This window comes from Pteropus alecto, unplaced genomic scaffold, assembly GCF_000325575.1.
Source record: "Pteropus alecto unplaced genomic scaffold, ASM32557v1 scaffold88, whole genome shotgun sequence".
NCBI classification, from domain to species: domain Eukaryota; kingdom Metazoa; phylum Chordata; class Mammalia; order Chiroptera; family Pteropodidae; genus Pteropus; species Pteropus alecto.
This window is the reverse complement of record NW_006494611.1, coordinates 9,368,807-9,394,465: the sequence shown is the minus strand read 5'-3', so window position 1 is coordinate 9,394,465 and position 25,659 is coordinate 9,368,807. Positions and strand designations below refer to the sequence as shown.

General features: G+C 34.6%; 1 protein-coding gene and 1 pseudogene across 1 annotated transcript in view; both read right to left on the bottom strand.

The window, feature by feature from the left end:
* The window catches only part of CHUK (conserved helix-loop-helix ubiquitous kinase), a 33,411-nt gene that overhangs the window by 4,757 nt on the left and 2,995 nt on the right, over positions 1-25,659 (bottom strand). Inside the window, exons 2-18 of the mRNA XM_025042269.1 lie at positions 24,431-24,525; positions 22,413-22,527; positions 21,691-21,760; positions 20,806-20,894; positions 19,575-19,664; positions 19,317-19,441; positions 19,026-19,133; positions 18,289-18,424; positions 13,948-14,142; positions 12,885-12,987; positions 10,225-10,348; positions 9,682-9,833; positions 7,662-7,723; positions 6,607-6,716; positions 5,898-5,947; positions 379-475; positions 1-81 (exon numbers count right to left, since the gene is read on the bottom strand). Of these exons, the coding sequence (XP_024898037.1) occupies positions 1-81; positions 379-475; positions 5,898-5,947; positions 6,607-6,716; positions 7,662-7,723; positions 9,682-9,833; positions 10,225-10,348; positions 12,885-12,987; positions 13,948-14,142; positions 18,289-18,424; positions 19,026-19,133; positions 19,317-19,441; positions 19,575-19,664; positions 20,806-20,894; positions 21,691-21,760; positions 22,413-22,527; positions 24,431-24,525 (1,802 nt within the window). The remainder of the gene's footprint in view (positions 82-378; positions 476-5,897; positions 5,948-6,606; positions 6,717-7,661; positions 7,724-9,681; positions 9,834-10,224; positions 10,349-12,884; positions 12,988-13,947; positions 14,143-18,288; positions 18,425-19,025; positions 19,134-19,316; positions 19,442-19,574; positions 19,665-20,805; positions 20,895-21,690; positions 21,761-22,412; positions 22,528-24,430; positions 24,526-25,659) is intronic.
* Positions 9,288-9,399, bottom strand: LOC112474224 (annotated as a pseudogene).

Genomic DNA, 25,659 nt, shown 5'->3' with positions numbered 1-25,659 from the left:
TCAGCTTCCTTGATGTTACTGAGGGCCATTTCCACCATGGGCAGTAGATCGATAATCTTCTGCTTACAGCCCAACAACTTGCTAGAGAGAGGAAATCAGTGTCAGACACTTACACATCCCCCAAGACTCTGCACCATACCCCAAACCCAGCTGGGGAAATGAACCACAATCACATCAGATTTAATGACTGATCTCCAAAGCCAAGCACACAAACAGGACACCTAAATGCACACAGCTATGGTAAAGCCACCCAAGGTACCAGACCCAGAACTCTTCCTGAATCTAGTATATTTATCAAAAAGGGGTATTACACTTTGAAAAGGAAGATGATAAAAGTGCCCTGGCTTTTCAGTAGGAAATAAAACAATATTTTTCTACCTCAGATGACCAAACAGCTCCTTGAGAACTCGGTCCTGACTCTGCACAGTATGCACAATGATCTTCACCATCTCTGTGCTATCGCTGTAGGAGTGATCTAGAAAAGATCTCAATCAGTGGGCATAACCTCTCTTATGCATGGACATATCAGCCTCTAAACAACAAATTTCTAAAAATCTTAAACTACTTTTAATTAATAACATCTCCATTTAAATTCAAAACTGGATTAAGCCGAAAGATTTTAAGATTATCTATAAATACATATCTAAAAGCAAAAGATGTTTGTATGTGTATATGTGTGTATATATATGTATATATATATATACAGACATATGTATATATATATACAGATATATGTATATATATGTATATACAATACAGATATATGTATATATATATGTATCTGTATTGTATATACATATATATATACACACACATATATATATATCTGTATATATGACCAACTTAGGCCGAATGTGATACACTAGTAAAAGGACCTATACATTCTGAAAGTTCAGTTTGAGGGTAGTATGACATCTTAAAGCAAACTGGCAGATGACAAATGTCCTCAAATGGGATGGTTGTGTGGCCACAGTGAGTTCTACAGTTTTTATGAGATGTTACCTCAAAAACAAACGAACAAACAAAAAACTAGTATTGTTATATTTCAGAAAATGGCTAAGTTCTTAAGAATTGGAAGGCTGCTCGTGGATCATGATGGTATATCCTTAGACAATAATCTCAAATACAAAAATATTATTATTTACTATTACCAACTTATAATTTTGTCATTTAACCCTCACAGGAGTCCTTTGAGATGGCTACTGTTGTTATCCACATTTTACTATGAAAAGAGTACCAAAAGAGGTTTTAAAGAAGTTCAGTGTCCTTTTGTTATCACTGCAAAGACCTCCCCATAGTTCATCTTTATTCCCCACACATCTCTCTGTGTCTCCTTCACCAACAGCTAGATATGGAGGCTCCAAAAAGGTTCCTCTCTAAAGAGCACTCCCTCCTTAATCCCACAGACCAGGCTCAACAACTTTCCCATATAACAAGCTCTTTCAGATGGTCAAAGACCTCAGAACGTTAACCTTCTCCAACACAGAGAATGAAGAAAGGTGGTTTTTACCATTTTCAGCTGAACATGAGTCTCAAGTCAACTCTAAGCTAGGAAAAACACCAGAGACCATATATCAAGTGTGATTATAAAAGCCCAACAATAGACAAAACTTGTTACAACTAAATAGTTTTGTCACTCGAAGAAACTATCTGGATAGCACTTTTATTTCTGGGCCCTATGTATGCTGATATGCTCACGTGGTTACTGAAGATTTTATAAAAAATAATCCAAACAAATGCTATCATTGACTGTGGAAAGTTAAGTTCACTGAGTCAATGGATGGAATTCTGTATATCTTCATCTGCAATATCTAATTAATTGGCCAGAAGACTGGGAGTAATGAATACCAATTAAAAGAAAAAAAAAAGATTTAAACTTCTCTATTTGAAATCTTAAATTTTAATATTTTACTCTAATCACAACTCTATTGCTTCTACCACTTTTGCCAGTATCTTCAACTTTTTTATCGTCTCATACTATCAGTAAAATCCTAATCCTGGATCAGTCTAACCATCTGCTCTTATCAGTTCCTGTATCCAAGCTACTAATTACTACCAACAAAAAATTATACTAACATTCCCTCGATTGTCAACTAATTCACAGGTTTTCACTTCTACTCTGGATTGTTAAATGTTCTGGGTCAGCAACATCTTCCATTGCACGTACCAGCTTTTCAAAAATCTTTGAGGTCATGACCTCTTCTGTTAACAGTTAACCCCACTTCTTTAAGATAGGAGGCCATAAAGCATTAAGACCCTCACCTTCCAACCCCTACACCCACAAAAGTGTCTGTATCCAGACTCATCCTCACTCTAACATCAGTGGCAGCAAGCCTAATCCCTCCCACTGTTCCCTGGAGTCAGCCTCTCAAGTGTGTTCAGGAACCTCCCTCTTCACAGGTTTTTGGCCCCAAGCACATAAATGCACTCAAGTCTTCCTTCTGAAAACTGATCTCCCTTGATTCTATGTCTCCTCTTAGCTGCTCACCTCTCTTCTTTCCTTAACAGCCAAACTTCTGAAAAGAATAGCTTAGATAAGAAGTTCTCAAACTTTTGGTCTCAGGACCTCTTTATCCTCAAAAATTCTTAGAACTCTGAAGTGTTTTTCAGGAATTAAACTGAGAAATTTAAAAACATTTATTCACTTAAAAAAAAAAAGGACAAACTCATTAACTAATAACATTTTTATTAAAAATAACTATTTCTCAAAACAAAAAAAAATTTAATGATAAAACTGGCATTTTTTACATTTTTGCAAATCATTTTAATATCATCACCAATCTCGTCAGAAGTCTTTGAGTATTGACAAGCTGACGAATTTCAGTTGATGGATACATTTTCCTAAACTCTAATTTTTTGCTTGACACATGCAATTCTATCATTGACAACTAATACTGTTTTTTTTCCCCCTTAAAGTGACAGGCATGCTTCATTGATTTTTGAGAAATACCTGCCACATACCCAAATCTGAATAACCATAGTTTGTCTGACAGTCATTTTTTCAAGTAAAAATGGTGTTCCTTAAAGAAGCCAGTCAAAAAAGCAATGTAAACAATGGCTGAAGTGGTTTTTCTTAAGACACTCATCATACTTCAGTACGTAGCAGGAGCACTTGATGAGTATTTCCCATTTCTCACACATTATTAAAAAGACATGTACTCAAAGGTTGAGATTTAAATAAAATTTTTACTGCTTTATCAAAAACACTTTTAAATGAAACTGGCATATTTTAAAAATTATTAACTGCATGGTGGTGAAAAGTGTAATGATTTCTAGCATAGTTTGGTGCTAGTGCCTTGATTCATGCTAAGTAAGGTGCAAGCTATTTACCCACCAATGTTTTTGCAGCATCAGTGAAAATGTCAACATTTTGAAAAAGGCAAATAATATCTTAGTATTATGAAGACAGTTTTGACCTCAATGACTCAAGGGTTCATGAGCCACACCTTGAGAACTGTTGGACTAGACTGACTTCTCCATTTCCTTCTGTTCCTCTGCCTCCTTAGCCACTACAATCTGGTTTCTGTTCTCAAAAGTCCATTATATTTTGTCAAGATCACCAATGATGCCCAAACTGCTTAGTCCATTGAATATTTTCATTTTCATTACCCACACCTCTCTGTAGCATTTTAATCAACTGATTACTTTCTTCTTGAAACTCTCTCTATTCTGTTCCTATAATATCATTCCCTCTACATATTCTGGCATTTCTCAATCTTCTTTGAAGGCTCTTCTGCTTCTGGTCATTTCTCGAATGTTGATATTCCTTAGGATTCCATTCTTGGCTTTCTTACTCAACCTACTTTTTCAGGATGATCACTTTATTCCTATGGCTAATTACTCTCAAAATAGCTAAATATCTAGCCCAGACTTCTCTATTAAATCCATATACATATATATGTATATTTATATATATGCATGTACATGTGTATATATGTAGTGTGTTTATATATACATGTACATATATACAGCAGTACTCTAATAATGTCATTTCATTCAATGTCATTTCACTATAACATTTATGAGATGCCATAGGAACTTAACTCCTGTTTGTATCAATGTTTATGGTAAAATTAGTTTTGTTATACGTTGTTTCGCTTCAAGTAGCAGAATCCACCGATGACACTGAGAACTTCCTGTACATATATACATATCTAATACTGTTTATTAGATATTTCTACTTCAATGTTTCACTGACACCTAACATCAACATGGACAAAAATGAAAAAAAAAAAAGAACATGTACAAAAATGAATTCATCTTCTTTTCCCATTAAGTCTGTCATCCTTCCTATAATTCCTATTATGGTGAGTGGTCTTACCAGGCACCCAACTGCCCTAGCCAGCACCCAGCTGCTCCAACCACTCATAATCAATCCATCACCCAACACTATCAGTTCTACCTCCTAAATATTTCTCTTGCCCTTATGATTCTCTTCACCCCACTGCCACAGTTCAGGCTCTCTGCTCTGGCTCATGCTCCTCCCCCGCCCCTGAGCTATGATTATTTCAAAAACTTCATAATTAATGCCCCTGTCTCTGTCCTAGCCACAGTTTAATCCACTGTCCACAATGCTACCAGAGCGGTATCTCTAAAATGCTAATCTGATCAAGCCATTCTCTTGCTTAAAACTTTTTAGGGTTTCTCTTCGTCATCAGGATGAAATCCAAACTCATTACCATGATATACCAGATTCTTTATGATCCAACCACACCTCCCTCTCCTCTTAAAACTCTACAATCCAGTTACATTGCATTTCTTCAAACATGCTAAGCGCTACACATGCATGTCTTCACCTGTTACACTTGGATATACAAGAGCTCACCTCCTTTCACCTAGCTATTGCTACTTACTCTTTAAGGCTCATCTCAGATGTCATCTACTACAGGACACCTCCTGTAACTATCCCTCACCCTCCGTCTTATATGTGCTTCCTAAATGTCTGTAGAAATTAAACAAATTCCACTATAATAAAAATTATGTAGAGGAGATCATGTTATTTGTTAAATATAATTTCACATGTACATTTGAATATTTTTGTAAATTTTAAAGTATAAAAAGTCATGTTTTGTTTTGTTTTACAATTTAGGTATATAGCAAATTAGGGCACAGATTTCACTTTTTATTTCTTCTCTAACCCTTCAAAACAAATCAGTTTTTTAACTGAAGAATAATACCCTGCAGGTACATAATACTTTGTAGTTTCCAAAGCATTTTCACAAACATCCTCTCAAATACATTGCCACACTCATCGAGTTAGGAAAGCAAGGTTTCAACCCCATTTTGTAGAAGAGGGAAGGGAAATGGAGATTAAGTAATCTGCCTGAAGTCACTTAGTCAGTAAAGTGCCCAATCTAGAATTCAATGCTTCCAATTTCCAATCCAGTGCTCTTTCCAGCAGACCATACTTTGTACTCAGCAGATGTTCAAAAGGAATTGTTTTGCCAGTGAAATAAGCATTTAGTGACCAGGTGCAGATGAAGGCATTTTCAAGGTGAACTGCTTTGGCCTCACACATGGGCCTTCCCTCTGACCATTCCACACCTGAACCTGCAGCATTAACTTCTTCTCAACCTCTCTAATCTTAAGCAGCACTTATTTTTTCCATCTTCCCACATATTTTCTTGCTTCCTCTTCCCCTCTCTTTTGAGTTCCTTTTTTCTCTTTTATTCCTTCCTTTCACTTTAAAAAATTTTCCACCTCAATTTTCTTGTTACTTTGCCTTCCTAATCTCTTAAATTCTGACAAACTAAAAGCTATTGTACCAGAAACATCTCAATGGAAATACCAAAACTGGAATCTATTCTGCAGCTTATTTAAAATCCAATCCCCTAGATTTGTTAAGCTAGGGATCATTTCCAAACATGCCTTTGTGTACTGTGATAAAAATGTCTTACCTGAAGGTCTATGCTTTAACTGCTTATATAGATTGATGGCACGTTGTTCCCTATGAAAGAGAAAACATGCTTCTGTATGTGAAGATCATTTAATGACTATGATAATACACAATTGGAAGGAATGATATTATTTGAATAGAGTAATGATCCATTTTAAAGCAAGTGCATATTGCCAATGAATATTATAGAGAATTTCACTGAGTAATAAGCAAGATTTTACAACGCAAAACTTAATATACTTCTAATCTGCTGTGGTCTACCACCACATATACAACATCCTTGCACCAGAAACACTTAAATGGGCAAAAATTATGGCTTGTTATTAGAGAAAAAAATCTGAAGTTTTTAATCCAAACATTTAGGAACTTAATCTCGTTTAGGGCATTTAATAGACAATACCTTGGACCAGAAGTATGGTAAGTAGGGAAATAGTTTGTAACTTAGAATACTTACGAAAAAATTTTTAACACTTACATGAAAAAAAGCTGTGATTAATATAGCAAAGGTCAACCCAAAGAGTTATTTCTAAAATTTCTGGTGACTAAGAAAAAAATTCCTTTTTAAATATAATGCCAATATATTTGCAGAAAGGAGAACTATAGAACATAACCACATATAGGCTTAATTTGCCAGATGTACACAGAAAGAGCAACCTGCTACAAAAAAAATTATATAGACACCAACACCAACGACATGAACACATCCTTACAGAGATTCCATCGAGTCTCCCTGACGTCTTCCATAGGGGCTCTTCTGAAGCTCCATGATTTCAGTGTGCAGAGACATGATCTGATCCTCCAGGTATCCAATGACACCCACCTAAAATATGATGAAACACAAAAGAAATGACAGACTCACCACCACACAACACAGAGAACTCAGACAAAGAATGACTTGTTGCTACCCTAAGAGAACTAAATAAGTTAATATGAAACTGATTTTGTTCAAGCCTTTTTGTCTCTCAGATTCTCACACTTAATCTTTTACACGAGAACATACTTATTCCTATGCTTCTCTTTTCTCTCCTGACTACAATAAACTGCTAGCAGTTGTTTCTCCTCCTAAGAAGCAAAAGGATAGAAGTGTCACTCATAAGACAGAGAAAAAGCGGCCATCAAAACCATTCCATCTCAGTTCTATGATTTACCTCTTGTTCCTGACTGCCTTGAATAAGGATACAGAAAGATAAGGACACTGGATTTCCCACCCTAGGATACCAACTGCCCTACTCATGTCTTCAGGGTAGATACTGGCCTCAAGGAGAGCAACAATTTAGTGGGACCATGGAGAGATGCACCGTTGGCAAGGAAGGAAATATGCCACGTAGAGAATGATCTATACCAAGTGACCATATAATTTATTGTACAAATCTGTATAATTTTAAGAGTAAAAGGGAGTATTATTGATAATTATGGCAAGACAGGTATAAGTGGACTGTCCCAGGTAAACCAGGATCTGCAGCCATCCTTTCCAAACCAGTCAAAAATAACAACGAAAACTACCACTTACTGTTTATTCTCATTTAATCTGTGTAACCCTACTAATACAATATGGAAACTGAAGCTCATTGAGGCTTCAGTTTAGTTTCATTTGCCCAAAGCCCTTGTTTTTATTCACTGTAGTATTTCCCTCTACGTACACAAAACATCTACGAGATATTTATCTGATATTCAGGAATGATGTGAAAAATATATACCGAAACTAAAGTTTCTAAAGGAGACTTCAAAAATTAATAAACAGACAAAATAAACTCAGTGATTTTACCTCAGCATAATGGATAGCCTTTTCTTCCATTTCTTTCCATGCTTTTAACATTTTTTCTGAGGCTAAAAAAAAAAAAGTCTTAATTGGTTATCTCAGAAATAACCATAGCTTTAATTACTAACCTACCCATATCAGCATCAAAAACCATGTTATAGTTTGAGTTGTCCCCTCAATTGTATGTTGAAGTCCTAACTCAGCCCATTAGAATGTGCCCTTATTTGGAAATGGGGTCACTGCACATATAATTAGCTAAATTAAGATGAGATCATCCTGGAGTAGGGTGGATCTTTAATCCAGTATGACTATTGTCCTTGAAAGAAGAGAGAGACACCTATGAAGGGAGAGCTCCATTTGACCACAGAGGCAGAGACTAAAGAGCTATGCTGCAAGCCAAGGAGTACCAAGGACTGCTGGGTAAACCACCAAGAAGCCAGGAAAAAGCAAAAATGGATTATTCTCCACAGGTTTCAGAGGGAGCAGGGCCAAACCAACACTTCGATTTTGGACTTTTAACCTCTGTACCTGTAAGATGATAAATTTCTGTTGCTTTAAGTCATTTGGCTTATAGTAATTTGTTACTACAACACTAATACAGATGATTTTCTCTTTGATAAAAAAAAATAAATTTAAAAATAATACATGAACATGATTTTTAAAAAAACAAACATTATAAAAGGATATAAAGACTCTTTCCTTCCTCCCCTTTATCCTCCATCCTAAAAGATATTATTTTTAGTCATTTATTATATAGACACATACCTTTTTCCCTCACAAATGAGAACATCTACACATACTTTTCTTTCTTCACTTTTTTTCCTAACTTAAAAACATCACTGCCTACTAGAACTAATTGGGGAGATCACTTCGTAAATTATATAAATGTCTAACCACTATGCTGTACACTTGAAACTAATATAAAATAATATGAATGTCAACTCTAGTTGAAAAATAAAAATTATAAACAAAATAAAAAAAATCACTGCCATTAAAGATCCAGGTGATCTTTTAATATCAGTATGCATAGGTCTACCTCATTCTTTTTTAATAGTCATATAAGATATACAACTGACAAGTCAAAGACAATTTGGTAAAATAATTATAATGTTCTGCCATGCACCAGAATACCCATAATACACAACTAAAAATAAAACATCAATCATAGAATCAGCTGTAGTGGGTAAACTTACCCAACTGGACACTGTTGATTATTTATTGAGATACACCTACTTTATTCAAGACAAGTATACGAACAGGATTTGTTTCCCAAAAAAGAATTTGTCTCATGAAGAAAAAGAAAACAAAGAACCAGAAATGCTAGTGGTGACCTCTTCAGTTTATTTGATTTTAACTCTGCTTTTTACATTTCCTTAGCACATCTGAAGGTAGATAAGCTTAAAGTCAAATACTGAAAATATGGAGGCTGTGTACAATAAAAAAGTGAAACTACTGAGTAGGTGGTTTGGAAAAAAACCTAGAATTATTTATAGAAAGATAAGTAGTTTAAGAGTTCCCTGGCTAAGAAGTCATCCCAATTTGATTTTTTTTTAAAGGCAAGGGAACCCTTGATTGACCTCACAGATTGCAAGGACCCTGTCAGCTTACAATCCCTTATTTTTTATTTTTTTATGCCTACAGTACCTAGTCTTCCTAGGTGGTCTCCCATCCAAGTACCAATCAGGCCCTACCCTGCTTAGCTTCAGACGGGATCGGGCTTGTTCAGGGTGGCATGGCCGTAGACCCAATATAATTTTGTATCTATTTTAAAAATGAAGTTTGAAAAACACAAGTTTTAAAATTACTTTTATATTTTTCTGGAGCTAAACAAACAAACATAAAGCTACTCAATTAAAAGTTTAAAACAAGCTAACATTCAAAACATGACTTATAATGATTGAGGTACCTTTTTTCTTGTTCTAATGTAAATGTAAGAGAAACAACTGGCTATGAAGCAAGAAGGCAAAATAGCATATGGCTTCAAGACACTAGACACTTCTTTCAAATACATTACCCAAACACTTACATATCCCATAAGTCATCTGCTCACTGTATCTTTCCAAGTCAAGCTGAATGCTTTTGTGAAAAAACTCCAGTTTAGCTTTCAGTTGCTGAGATGCTGAGATCAGAGTGTTCTTCATTTTTGTCAAGTTAGTATTATATCTAAGAAGACTTAACCTAAACCATAATCGAAAAAAAAAAATCATAAACAATAGACAAAATTTAAAAACTTAAATTGCTATAAGCTCAAAGGCGAAGTTTCTATTATCAGTCTATGAGAAATAGCTGATCTCTAGAATCTAGTCTCTAAAGACTTCCTGCCTATGACATTCTATGATAAAACAATCTTCTTTATATTAGGACATTCTGCTCAAGAACTACTCTCAAGCTATTGAAATTAGAGGGTTTCAGACCATTAGTAAGAATTCTAATAGTCTGATCAAAACATTACATTCCAAATTGGCCCAATATTTTAGTATTATATGAACACTGATTGATAACTGGCAAGATTGATTATTAAGCATTAAAGCACATGACATTGCCCCTATAAACAACAGAATCTGCTTACATTGCTGCTCTTTGTCCCTGAAAGAGCCTGCTGTAGTCTTCTTTTAGCCCAGATACATAGTGCACTGCTTCAGCCCATACTTTACGCAGCTGTATAATTGGAAGCTGTATTTTGCTATCCTGTACTACATGTAAGAAGACAGGAAAAAGGAGATGAGTTATTTTTTAAGACTGTAAAGATTCTTTGTGATTTCCTGCCCATACAAATATAATTCCCATAGATGCTAGAAAAACACTTGTTATTATTTCCTTCAGTTCCATATACATTTACTGAACACCTACAGTACATGAGCCCTTTTCCAGAGAGGGGGAGAATAAAAATGATAAGACATAATCACTACATAATCACAAAGCTTGCAATTATCCCAGTCTCTCTCTTTTCTTGTTTTTCTCCAACCTGGCATACTCTTTTTCCTCTCCACTAGTATAAATTCCAAATTTTTTTAAAGTTCTAAATCAGGTGCCATCTCCTCCACAATCTGCCACAGTCTTTCCTGCCTCTGAATGATAAATTGCATCTGCTGGACTACCAACACAGCTTTAGGAACATATACAGGGAAATTGCAGTTTCATAAGATATACTTTCTTCAATGCCAGACTTATGAAATTATCTACTTATGATTATCTCTTGCCCTTTTTTTGGTAAAGGGAATGCTTCTAAAATAACAGCAGGTATGTATATTAAGTTCAATGAAATTCCATGTTAACATTATGAAATTCTCTAAGAGTGAGAGTCATCCAAATTCTTTTCTAATGAAAACCTTCAAAGAGAGGTTGCTACTAGGGTTCATATTGAGAAAACATTATCTGAAGCAAACTTCAAAAAAAATAATGTAACTGGAAAAATTTTTGCCTCCCCTATAATTATTAACAGCCTCATTAACCTTTCTTCTATTTTTATATACTTATATACCCACACTTACTCCTGAGGCTTCCTACAATACACCAAAAAACGAAAACAAACAAACAAACGAAAAACCTTTTAAAAGTCTTGGAGGGAAGCCTGATCTAAATACACAAACATATACACGCACACGCGCGCGTGCACACACACACACACACACACAAATTAAAGTCTGAAAGGGCCTAAGAAATGATACTCCAGTAGTAAGAAACACACATAGTGTCCAGATCTTGGTTTCTAGTATTGTTCTCCAACTAAAAGAACTAGGGCTCTTTGGAAAAATGGCAACTTCTAGGACTGAGGCAGGAAATACACAAGATGGGTCTGAGGCACACTGTAGTGCCAGGAAGTAAGAAAATGCTAAAAGAAGAAAACTCTCATTGATGAGACAAGTAAAAGGGGCATAGGAAGCCAACTGAAAGAGCTCCTAATAGCCAAAGTTGCAACAATTTAAACAACAAAATAAATTAGTATTGAATTATAATCCAAAGTCTAATATCCATGAATCTATATTGATATAATAAATTATTGAGTAAATTAATAAATGAGAAAGAAAAGACAAATCTAGCATACAGAAGAATTCCTAATAAATTATGTAGGTACTCCACCTTAAAGGGAGGGGAACATAACTCCCTATTCCTTAAGTGTGGGTTCTGCATAATGACTTCCTTCCAAAGAGTACAGTATGGAAAGGGGATTAAAAGACTAAACTTTATAGTGGAAAAACCTGACAAACACTACTTCAGCCAAGTGATCAAGGTCAACACCAAGGGCCATAAATCATGTTGACAGTATGTACCCTTTAAGTAATGTGATAAAAGCCACTTTACTTTCTCTCAAAAACCCATAATCCCAGTTTAATTATGAGGGGAAAAAAATCAGACAAATTGTAACAAAGGGGCATCCTATAAAATACTTGACCAGTATTCCTCAAAACTGCCAAGGTCATCAAAAACAAGGAATGTCTGAGAAACAGCCAAGAGGAGCCTAAGGAGACATGACAACTAAATGCAATGTGGTATCCTGGATAAGATCCTGGAACAGAAAAAAGGACACCTGATAAGGAAATCTGAATAAAGTATGGACTTTAGTTAATACTGATACATTGGTTCATTAATTGTAACAAAATGTACCATACTAATATAAGATCTTAACAACAGGGAAAACTGTATGTGTGAGGGAGGGGAATATTATGAGAATTCTGTACTATCTGCTCATTTTTTCTGTACATATAAAACTGTTCTAAAAAAAAACTAATAAAAACGAAAAGGAATGATTACATAATTTTAGCCCTTATGCCCAATTTTGTTCTTGATTTTAAAATTTTGTGCTTGATTTTGGTTTGGGGTAGACAGAAATTGACCACTTCTTCAAAAGAAAAAAATAATTCTCACAGGATAAATGAAAACGTTTAAACATTAAGCTATATTCGTAGGATAAAATGAAATTTTTGAACATGCTTAAATAATGAAGGAACAAGTAAGAAGTAGGCTTAATTAATAACAAAGATTCATGCTTCCATCTGTGAGAGGCCTATCCTCAGGAAAGTAAGTCTCCCAAATGAGGGAACTGGTGGTGGTGATTTAAAACCTACCTTTTCACCTTCCAAACTATAGAAATTCATTTTTCACCACGAATAGAAACCTAAAGTATGAGATACAGAACAAAAACACCAAAGACCATTTCCAGTAATCATGTTGAGTCAAACTTATATTATTTCAGGTTTAAAGCTCAGTCAATAAATGGACTAGACTTACCAATATAATTTACACAGTCAGATAAACTTCTGGAAGCGAATGGTCCTTCATATACAGTCTTACTTTTATCAAACAAATAAACCATATAGCTATCACAGCCTCTCTGAAAAAAGAAACGAACAATTAAAAAGAAAGATCTTTGAGCACCTTAAGTTCTCTAAGTATTTAAGCACCAGATTTCCTACTCTGAAATGCAAATGAACAAAGTCAATGTTCATTAGCAGATACAGATTTAGGGTCTAAACTTTTGTTTAGGAAAAATAAATTAAAAACTTCAGTATGGGCTAAAGTAAAAATCACCAAACCCAAAAGGACAAAAGCTAAAATTCATAACATATATCCATAGAATGGAAATACTATTCAGTAATCAAAAGGAATAAAATAGATACCTGCTATAACACAAATGAACCTCAAAAACATAATGCTAAGTACAAGAAGTCTGACACAGGTTATATGATTCATTTACATGATCCATTTATATGAAACGTTCAGAAAAGGTAAATCCAAAAAGATAGAAATTAGTGATTGCATGGGGTGGGCAGAATGGAGATTAACAGTTAATGGATATGAAGACTCTTATTGAGATGCAAATGTTTTAAAACTGATCTATGGTAATAGCTGCACAGGTAAATTTACTAAAACAAAAAACAAAAATATCCTGAATTGTACACTTGAAATGGGTAAATTATATTATATATAAAATATGCCTCAATAAAGTCAAATAAAATGAAAAAAGGGTCATAACCATAATCATTATACCATCCATTTATCCTGACAGGACCTATGAGACTGCTGGTCTAATTTCAAGGTTCTGGGCCTTAAGACAAAAAGGGAAAAAAAGAGGGAGGAGAGAACTAGCACCAAAGAGAAAATCATACAAAGTTCAAAACAACGAATGTTTCCCTTCTATCTTGTTTATCTTGCAAAGCAATAAAAGAGTAGAATTAAACTAAAAGAATTACAAGATGTGCACCACCCGCCAAGGGATTTCAAAATGCAGAGCATGCAATCTCTCTCTATGCAAATTTCTTATATTCTTCTAGGTATATTAGAATTCTCTTACTACTCCATCTAGAACACATTGAGAGGCTGGTTTCCGAGGATCCAGAGAAATTCCCGTCTCTGAAAGAAGCTCTTGAGAACCAGTGTTTATTCCAGTTTCATGCTCAATACGAGACTGCAGTGAATGAAGACTTTCATCAGGTGGTAACAGAAAAGAAATTATCTTTGCAGAAGTCATATTTAGGATGTGTACTATCTGTATAAATAAATAAGAAAAAAGAGAAATGATTATTGATCATCTGCTACATAAAAGATGCAGTGCTAGAAACTAAGAAAATATGAGTGAAAGGTATTATCTCTACACTAAACAAGGTTCAATCATTTTCCAAAGTGAGAGATCTTCTATAATTATAAAATGACATTCTGAAAACTGAAGAGCTTGCTTTTCTCTTACAACAGATGTTAGTTCCAAAGAATAAAGTTTCAAAGTTCTAAGGATGCAAAAAAATCAAGAAATAAAAACCTCAATTTAAAAAGGCAACATTTATTCTGAGAAACCATATCACAGACCTGGAAGGAAACGTTCCCATTTATGAAATGCCTAGTAGATGCCAACCAGAGTTAAGTGCTTAATGTTTAACATAACATCCTGTTAATTAGATCTAATCTCCATTTTTTGCAAAGGGAAAAATCAGAGCTCTGAGACCTTGTTAGGGATCACACAGCTAACAATTGGTAGAACTTAGATCTAAACTCATATCTGTCTGACCACCTTACAATGTCTCAAGAAATAATTATCTGATAGATGAGCTGGGCCTCTCTTTAAATAGGAAGAAGCACTGTTATCCTCATTTTTCAGATAAGGCAGCCAAATCCTAGAGCAGTGACCTGATTAAGGGCCCAAAGTTGGATAAGAAAAGTCTAATTACTCTCACCTAAAGCCCCATTGAAAGCAGGAGCCTGATACAGGCCAAATTAAGTGTGAAACTGAGTTAAGCATTATTCAGGTAATCAAGGACAGCCACAGAGTTAGAGGTCAGGTTTTTTTTCTTTTAACACAACATGATTTTAAATCTTCCACTGTCCTTAGATAGGCCATACAAAATTAATACCTATGTTTCTCCAATGTCTTACATTGAGTATATGCAAATGATTAAAATTCTCTCTGCTGGAAATGCTTATTACAGAGACAAAGCATTAACTTTCCTTTTATAATAAACCTTTTATGTTTAAAAAAGGTAGGGGGAAGAGAAGGGAATTTCCAAAGTTGACATAGATGTACAACAAAAGTACACCAAGGGAGACCTTCCATTCCTTCCCAGCCTAGATAGATTGCACACTTTGACAGCTGCTACTAAGAGCAACAGCAGAAACTTAGGACAAAAATCCTAAAGTGGATATTTACTTTTATATAGGGTATATGTCAAATTAGGGTAAGTGATTATGATATCCCACTATCAAAGCTGAGCCAGAGGGGGCAAAAGTAAGGGAAAGGAAATACAACTTAAAGTTATCCTTTTGCTCACTCAAATATTTAATGAGTGTCTACTACGGTACATACTATTAAGTGTGTTGTGGTATGGGTATGCAAACTAAGTAACGTAACTTATGATCCTTAAAACCTCCACAGGATAATAGTCAAATGGAAGATATCAAGAAACATTAAGAGAACTAAAATAGAAGACAAAATGCAGTTGGTACTATAATAATGCATTGTGCAGATTCCAAAAGAGCTTACTTGGTAGGAAGAAAGGGGCATTTATTAAAGGAGGCACTATTTGACCTAAATTTTGAAAAAGAAGAAAGATTAGAATGAGAAAAAAATTGCAAGAAGTAAAGTTCTTCTAAGGTAGACAGAGAGGTAGAAAGGGATGAGTACAATCAGAGAATATAAATAATCCAGTTCAAATTTAACTAAAACGATGCCCCCTTAGACATAATAGGAGATCAGGCTGGAAGGGCTGAAATGAGACCAAGACAGATTCTGAATGCCACTGTAAGAGTTTGAACTTTATTCAATAAGTAAAAAGGAACTATGGAAGGCTTTCTAAATTGAGACCCTGAAAAGCTCAGAACTGTTAAAACATTCAAAGGATAAATCTGACAAAATAATTGGATATGTAGATTGAAGAAAAAAGAGTAGTCAAAGTTTCCAACCTAGGTACCTGGAAAGGTGATAGTGCAAGTAAGAAGCAAAGGAAAAGCTATGAGTAGAAGATTTAATGAAGCAAATATGTTCAGTTTTAAATAAATTCTTAGGTGCCAATGGGACCACCAAATGTAGTTATACAGAAGTTATAAATACTCTGCAGAAAAGTCACAACTGAGAAGATTGAATTTGGGAGTTATACATATTCAGTTTATACAACTAAAGTTACACAAAGGAAGAAATTGCCAAGGAAAAGGAAGAAAATTAATATGGAAAAAGAGAACCAACGAGAGACTCTTAGAGATATAGTTACTCTTAGGGGCATGAAAGAAGAGACAAAGAAGGAATAATTAAATACTCCTATTTCATCATTATCATCAGTGGCAAGTTCACTACACTTTTTTCAGCTTTTTTACATATATAAAGTTTTTCATAATAAATAGTTGGAAAAATATGTGATCAGACTCTCAAAACTTTTTTAAAGGAAAAAAAATTTCAGTTAACTTCTTTGTTGATTTCTTTTTTACATGCAAATCAACTACGTTATTCCCTCATTGAACAAGATAATAAACAAACACCTTAGGAAAATGCCCTACAATAGTACCAAGCTGTTTTACAGCTCATGCTTCTGTGTTCATGATATTCCTCTGCCTGTAATTCTTTCTCCTTACCCATTTCCCTGATTAACTCTTACTTATCTTTCAAAATTCAGTGTTATTAACATGTCTAGGAAGCATCCCTGAACTACTATGAACCCTATTGTATGCATATCTTATTCTGGAAAACCTCACAGTAATATTGATCCTTTAAAGAAGATATTACTGAACCTGATCAATCAATCAATCAATCAATCAATATTTGCCAGATTCACAGATAGGTAAATAATGGTGCTGCAAGTTGAACTAAAATCCACAGACCACAAAACACACAGGAAGGGCTCTTTCCCCATACTCTATGACAAGCAGACGCTCACGGACCCCTTCAAAGTACAAATGATGCTACGATTACCATGACAAGTCTGAAAAACATCTGAGATAAAAATCAAAATTTACTGGAGGCAACAAAGAACTAAAGGGCGTCACCCAGTCTTGCTTGGCTAACACACTGAGGGATGATTTATTCCTTGGCACAGAAGAAAATCAAATCAAAAAGCCAGATATCTTTTCACTGTTAGCCAACAATGACATCAATATGGGCTTAAGTTTCTATTTAAAAAGTATGCCAAATTAGAGTAAAACTTTATATGATTATACATTCTCATTTCAATTTCAGAAATATTTTTTATTCCAAGCAATCAACAAATACGGAAAGATTGCAAATAAGAGTTGTTTCTGGGTATACGGCATAAAAGAACCTCTCATTCGTATCAATGAAGATTTACTGAGAACCTGGTACATGCCCTGCTTTATACAGAATGCCAAGGTAGGGATAGTGTGGTAGTAGGGTGCATGATTGTTAATGAAAGTAGTAAAAGCAATTCCAGCATTGAAGAAAACAATTTATACGGAGAGGCATGAGTGGAAGATGAGAAACAATAAAATATTGTGGCAGAAACTATTCAGAGAAAAGGAGTGTTGAATATGCACCAGTGCAGGTAAGGAGATAAACACAGATACAGGTCTTTCTGGGTAGAAGGATAGCATCTGTCAAAGCACAAAGATAGAGCTTGATGGCATAAGCAGTTAGTTACAAGCTGGTCCTGAGTGAAGTAAAGGATAAAAGAAGCAGGTATGAGGCAGGAACATGGTTGGGGTGGACCTGCATTAGGAAAGCCCTAAAAAGCAAGGCAGATCAGTTTAGACTTGACTTGGTAGGCAAGAAAAAACTATGTTAGTTTCTTAGAAAAATAAAAAAGTATTTTCAGAAAATGAGTTGGGCTGCATGGACTATAAGATGTTCATGCTACATGGACTACAAGATGGGAAAAAGTATAGAGGCATGTAAGCCAGGTAGGAACCTTCTTCATCAAACCAAATCCAATATGATTAGACCTAAATGAATGAGGCGATAATGGCACCAATGTAAAGAAGGGGCAAATTCAAAAGATGCTTCAAAGGAGTAATCAACAAAGACAACTTAAAAATAAAACTGGGAAGGCTTATTAAAAAAATTAAAATGCATCATCTCTAAAAATATAAATTTATTTTTCAAATAAGCATTAGGAAAAGATTATTAAAATATATTTATGCTAATTTTCCAAATAAACTTGTTAACTTCAATGCAAGTCTTATGAAGCAGACCATTTAAACTAACCTTCAAATTCAGAATGTGATCCATTAATACAAAACATCTTGGCTGCTTTGAAGTAAGATCAACAGGTCCTCCTCTCTGCTGAGGATCCCAATTCAGCATCAACTGTAGCCAGTTTTCCATGGGTTCTACTATTAAACTAGAAAATGTACAAAAATAGGGTGAAAATCATTATGTTCCAATTTTCCTTTAGTACTGTGAAAAAGGTAATTTTATAGGTTGTCCATTTCCTTTCTCATTACTTGTCTATATTATTTTGTATCTTACTTTCAATTAATTCATGAAATGACAGGGAAGAAACTTTTTCCACAAAAAATAACTCAAAACTCACATAGGTAAGATAGTTACTGGCAACTCCAACAGGCAAGTCGAGTTCCATTCTCCAAGGAACCCGTTTAATTCAGTATCCCAGGAATCTTCCTAGCACCTAAACCAATCAGTTAAATGGCAGCAGTTCTTGTTCTCACTAGATTTGCGTTGTCCAATATGGTAGCCACTAGTCACAAGTGGCTATTTGCATTTACACTTGTTAATTAAAATTAAATAAAATTTAATATTCAGTTCAGTCACACTGTTCACCTTTCAAGGGCTCAATGGCTTCATGTGGCCAGCACAGCTATAAAATATTTCCATCATCACAGAAAGTTCTACTGGATAATACTACTTGGAACAGACAACTCTATTTTTCTTTTACAATGATGAAGAAACTGAGGTGAACTTCCTCACTGAAACATACTTACCTACACAGGCTATTTGGTTGAGGTAAATGACTACTAAACCGAACTTCTCCTGTCATCTCTTCACATGCAAATATACACTTTGGATCCTTCTTCTTAATCTTCTCATGCCTATAAAAAAGTCACCTCAGTTGACAACCTGATTCTCACAAATACCCTAAGATTTCTGCCATTTAATTTTATTCAACTATGTGTTTAAAAGGCAACTATACCACATAAAGAGAGCAGGAAAAAGCAGGCAACTAAAAAGTTCCATTCCCATTAAGTACAGCAAAGTTCTCATCCATTTCTTACCAGGTAAATGGCTGCATATGATGCAAAAAAGGCCTATAGCCAGCAATACATTCAAACACCATGGTCCCAAAGCTCCAATAATCAACAGTGGCTGTGTAAGGCTTATTTTCAAAGAGCTCTGGGGCCTTAAAAAGAAAAAATGCTTTAAACATCACACTATAAGATAAAATCTACTTTATTTTTGAACCACTATATTAATGACCTTCAGAAATAAAGAGAATCTTGTAAACTTATATTCAAAGAAACAACACGTCTTACCAGATATTGCAATGTTCCCACAAAAGACGTACACAGACTTCCTTGATCGACGTCCTTGGCATATCCCAGATCAATTATTTTATGTATAATCTGCAAATCAATAAGTATTAAATGGTTGAGAAATTTGAAAAGGAAAGGCAACAATGTCTTACAAGGGTCTGGAGGGGATGGTGGTGAAGAGCTTGGGCTCTAGGATAACAAATGTCTTTCAAGCCTGAGCTCTACCACTTAACTAGCTACATGCTCTTGATCGAGTTACTTAATTTCTCTTAATTTTCTATATGATGGTATTACTAACAATCCCTCCGTCACAGAATTGTTATTATGATTCAATGAAATAGTGAAAGAAAAGAATTCAACACAGTGCCTTGTACATGGTAAAAACAAATACAGATTGGCTATTAATTTTTATTTAATATACTCAGAATAAGCTTGATCCATTAAACTGAAAGGCAAAGGTAAGGGTGACTTCCAAACTTGAAGATCATGCCATCTTATAGTAGATCAATGTGAGTAAATGTAAATATCCACCTAACTTCAAGAATATCCTAGTCTTTGGATACAAAAAAAAAAGGCAGAGACAGTTGGTGCCAAACAAGCACAGGTTTCATCACCTCCAACCCATCACCATCTTCACTAACTAAAAGACCACACAATTGAATTCAAAGTTCAGACTCTTGGCTTTATGTCTTTATTAGGATGAAACTTGGGTGCTAACAGCAAGAAAACTGCTCAAATTATTCTGACAAAAACAAATATTTCAGTAATCAATTCACAATTTTTGGTTCTCAAGATGACACATTTAAGAATCTGAGAAATCAAGGTTTTGAATTTTAATTAAATATAGAACTTAGGACTTTTAGGTCAAATGAAAGTTTTTTTAAAATCAAAAAATATACTTATGTAAATGTACTTTTAAAGAAAAGCAGACTCAGGATGTGTGTCTTTTCTGGATGTGTTTCGTAAGGATTAATAAATTATATACTCACTGCTTACTATCTCTGCTAGACACCACGCTCGAAAAACAGAAGTGAACAAGACAGGTGCAGTTCCTTCTCTAATGGAGCTGTATTAGCAGAGGAGACAAACAACTAAACACAAAACCACAGTGTAGTGAGGGCTGGGTAGAAAAACTACAGAGTACTATGGAAGGGCATCAAACCTCGAAGACTAACCATATCAGGAAGACTGTATTCAATTGGTACGAAACATTTCTTCAGTTTTCACCTACCTTTCCACCGACATCCTGAAGAACTATGTTTTCAGGTTTTAGATCACGATGTATTATTTTGTTTTCATGCAAATATCGGATCCCAGACCCTAAAAAATGTTTAAAGTTTATTTGAGGTCAGAGAAAGCACTGAATTAAAAAAAATTCATCTCATGTTTTGTATTTCTGATGCTCAAATTTATATGGACCATCATAACTACATGATTAATGATATTACAGCAGTTCAGATTTTCACCACAGAAAATCCAGTAACATTTACAAATATGGCAGAAAATTATAATATATGCTCATTTAACTAATGAGAATTAACATTAAAAAGAAATGGAACAAGCAATTGAGAAAATTCCTAAATTTATCCTTGTAGCTTTTCTCTCCCACCTAAATCACTCTCTTCAACTAGACTTTAGCCTCCATGATCTAGGAAAAGAAGTAAAATCAAAGTATATAAACATATTCCTGGCTTTTGAGCTTGCTCCAAGGGTTTTAGGGATTTTTCAGGATTAAATATGATTAACAAGAAATTTCACCCTAAGAGTTGACTTGAGAACCTATTCCCATGAGATGCAATGCCACCGGTAAATAAAATTACTATGTTAATCAGGGAGGAAGGGAGCACAAAACTGAATAAGGCCATTTCACATCATTTTTTTTTTTTTGATCAGTAGTAGTTGGACATCTATGTGTCAAAAATGGACTCCTAGTCAAAAACAAAACAAAAAAATAACAAAATATCCTAGTTTTAATTTAGCATCAACAGTAATAGTTAAATTTTTCTGACAATTTCTTATATTATTAAAAATATATGCTTTGTGGTAGCATATAGAATCTCTTTTATGGACCAAAGGGGCATTACATTATGATAGTATTTTCATATTGATTACATACCTATATCGTTCAGTAAAGAAAGTATCTGGCTTTCTTTAAGTCCACAGCAATTTTCTGGTTTATTGAGTAGCTAATGAAAAAAAAAAAGAAGTCTAAAAATGTATACTGCCAATATTACTGGACAGTAATAGTGACACATTAATTACTATACTCTAAGAGAATATTAAAATAAGTCATGATTAATATCAGATGGGGAAAATTACCGAATTCATACGGAGAACATGTAAATTTCATGACAAGGCTTATAAGAGTAAAGATAAAGGGGGAAATGTGAAATTGAAAAAGGTTGAAAAATCTCACATATGTTAAAAAGTATCCACATGGCAAATTTAAAATAAGATGGGAAAGATTTGCAGTAGAGAAAAAACTTTTTTATAAACACCTTAAACATTGATATTTTTGATCTAAGATCACCAATACAGTCTCATCCTGCACACATCACCTCCAACAAAAAAGTACATGTTTAAAAATCAGGCGTCAGCTAATATTCCCTGTAAAGGCCAAACAGTAAATACTTTAGGCTTTGTAGGCCATATGGTCTCTGTCACAACTACTCAATGCTGTTGCTGTAGTAAAAAAGCAGTCATAAAAAGAAGTAACAGGCCATTGTTTGCCGACCCTTATTCTAGATTATCATATTGAATGTGATTTAAACACTGCTGAAGTTTGTGATTTACTATCTTATCATTTACTACCTTACTATCTCAAAACATCCATACTACCTTCCGAAGATCTCCTCCAGAACAATATTCCATTGCTAGAAGAGGTACATCATTAATCAAAAAATTCAATTCCTCAGGAACATCACAGGCCTTTACAACATTGGAGTGGTTCAACCTAACAAGAAGAGGAAAACCTAGTCAAAAATTTTTTTCCAATGAAAAGGGACTGGCTTTGAAATGGAAGTTGAGGGGCAGTGAGGGAAAAAAAGGCTGGCATTATTTATAATATTCTAATTTCTCATTTTAATAATTTAAAAAATATAGATAAAAATACTATCATTGTTACAATTATATTTCTCCATGCCAAGAAGTAAGCACTTTACATATGTTAACTCACTTGTCACAAGAATCTTACTATAGGTAGATTTATTAATAGTCTCATCACATAGGAGAAAACTGAAGCACAAATTGGTTAAGCAATATAAGATCACAAAGCAAGTAGGTGGTCAAGTGAGATTCAAATCTGGCAGTCTGGCTCCAAAGCCTTTATCATTCTGCCTCTCCCATAATCACTTACAATGTCATCCAGAGGTGAAATGAACACATTTAAAATTTTGTATAAATGATAATAAACAAGTAATATAAGACAATAAAAAATAAAAATGAAAAAAATTAAAATTTGGCATATTACCTTCCAGTTTTTTATCTGTGCACGAATATATTTTCAATCCATACTGAATCATGCTATACATTGTTTTCTAACATCTTTTTTTAAGTTAACAATATATCATCCCAGCCTTCCTCCTCCGCCACCCCCTCATCCTCCTCCTCCTCTTCATCATTATCATCATCATGATGCAGTGAATCTCAAAACTAAAATAGATCCCCAGGTCTTAAGAACCTAAGGAAAGAGAATCTCTACGTCTAGGACATGAGAATTTATATTTTTAACAAGAATTTTATTTCATATTTTTCCTGGTGATTCTGCCATATAGCCAAGTTTGAGAAGCATTAAAGTGAACTGAGAACAGATAAAGAGTCAAAAAGTCCTTATTTCAAATCCAGACTCTCTTACCTACCAGCTTTATGACTCTATGAGCTTCAACTTCCTCATCTATAAAACAGGAATAATACCTAAATACAGGGTTGCTGTGACAACTAAAAGAATTATTTGTAAAGAACTTAGCACACTACCTGTGGAAATTTTAAAATATATCCACTTCTCCCTTCAAGAGTTTAATTCTCCTCCTCTTATTTGTATGTAGGCTGTACTTAGTGACTCATTTCTAACTAACAAACAATATGGTGGAGAGGATGGAGTACAATTTCCAAGGAAAGATCATAAAAGATATGTCGGCTTTCATCTCTTTCTCAGATCACTCGCTTTGGGGAAAGCTAGCTGCCATGTCATGAAGACAATCAAGCTTTCCTATGGAGAGGCCCAGATATGAGAAATTGATGCCTTTAGCCAATAGGCATATAAATGAGCGTGGAAGTGAATACTCCAGCCCCACTCAAGCCTCTGGATGACTGCAGCTCCAGTCAACATTCTGGGATGTTTCAGGAGGGATCTTCTGAGTTAGAACCACCCAGCTAAGTCATTTCCAAATTCCTAAACCATGGAAACTGTGAGATACTAAATGCTTGTTATTTTAAGCCACTAAGTTTTGGGCTAAGTTTTTTACAAAGCAATAGATACACTATTTTAAAGTAAAGAAGTTAGAGTAAAGAAATGAGAGTAATGATTATTATTTAACCAGAAAGAATAAGAGATGAGCACTGACCAAGATCCAGAAGAAACAGATTCTGCCCTCACAGGGGCACACGCGCGCGTGCCTACTGTATTATTAGATACCTACTGTATTATTAGATTTTAGTTTAAAAAGCTGACTTTTTAAAGTAAACCTACTTAATCATAATATGATATTATTATTTGAAATAGAACACATCTAATTAATGAAAAAGAGAAAAATATATTCCCAAAAAGATCCTAAGAAGAATAGATTCCTGGCCTCCTTCTCTATGAAGACATCTAGCTGGGCTGCAGAACTCAGGAAATATAAGCCAAGTTCACTTACTTTTTCATGATCTGGATTTCATGGCACCATCGTTCTCTATTTTTGGTACTTAGCTCTAGGCGACAAGACTTAATTGCTATTTTGAGATCAAGTTCCTGCCAAAATAAAAATCAACAGAAAAAAATATAAATTAGGTTCTTGTGCAGATTTACTTGCTATCAAAGAAAAGCCAACCTAGAGAAACAAAACTTTTTAGCTTTACTAATCGAACATATTTATCTACATCTCTCTTGAGCCAATGCTTTTACTAGGTAAGCCATGAAACTATGAAACCAATGCTTTAAAACTGACCAAATACACCAGAGCACACAAGCAAAAAGTGACTGATGCTGTTTCTATAAGAGGTCTCTTCAGAACACTGTCTCATATATTCTGCTAGAAAAATACAAAGATCCTGTCTCCCCAACAATCCCCATTTTGAGCTGACTGAGCAGACAGCTGACAAGGGCACCAGTCTCCACCATAACTAGAAGAGGATAATTCAGGGCTCCTGGCCTCAAAAAATAATTTTAATACGGCCAAACCTAATACAAAAAACTCCAAATCAGTTCTTAATCTTTGCATTTCAAATGACATTTAAAAAATTCCTAACAATAATTGTACTTCTATTTCCATATTTATAAAATGAACCTAATATCTCTTGCCTATGATTAGTAATTTAGCCAATTCTGACTGAAATTAAACCCCACCTCGTGCACATTATGGGAAAACAGCCAGACTTCATACATTCTGGCAATAGGAATAATGCAGCCCAGGAACAGCAGTCAGGACCAAACAGGAGTAAAGAAAATATATAGAAAATAACTTGTATGCGAAAAGAGTGGGGAGCGGTAGGAGGTAGAAACTAGAGATAAGATAGTCAATGTATAGAGATAGAAGGAAGGAACTAAGACAGACTACAAACTAGCTCAACCATAGTCCTCATGCTCTTCAACCTTTATTTTGTTTTAAGCAGGTACCTGTTTGTAGCTAGGTCCCACTTAAGTTTTTACTACCATGAAGACAATCTGGTCCAACCATAAACAACATTAATCCCTAAATTCTCATACAAATGAGGCAGGAAACTATTCCAAAAAGATTCCATCCTGTAAGATCCTTCAACTTCTCAATTTCTATTTCACATACTCTGTGAAGGCCTTCTGCATTCCACCTTTTCACAAAGACTGCTCTGTGGAAAGTTTATGTCTAGCAAAAAAAAAAAAAAAAGAAAAATACCAGGAAGGGGGGTG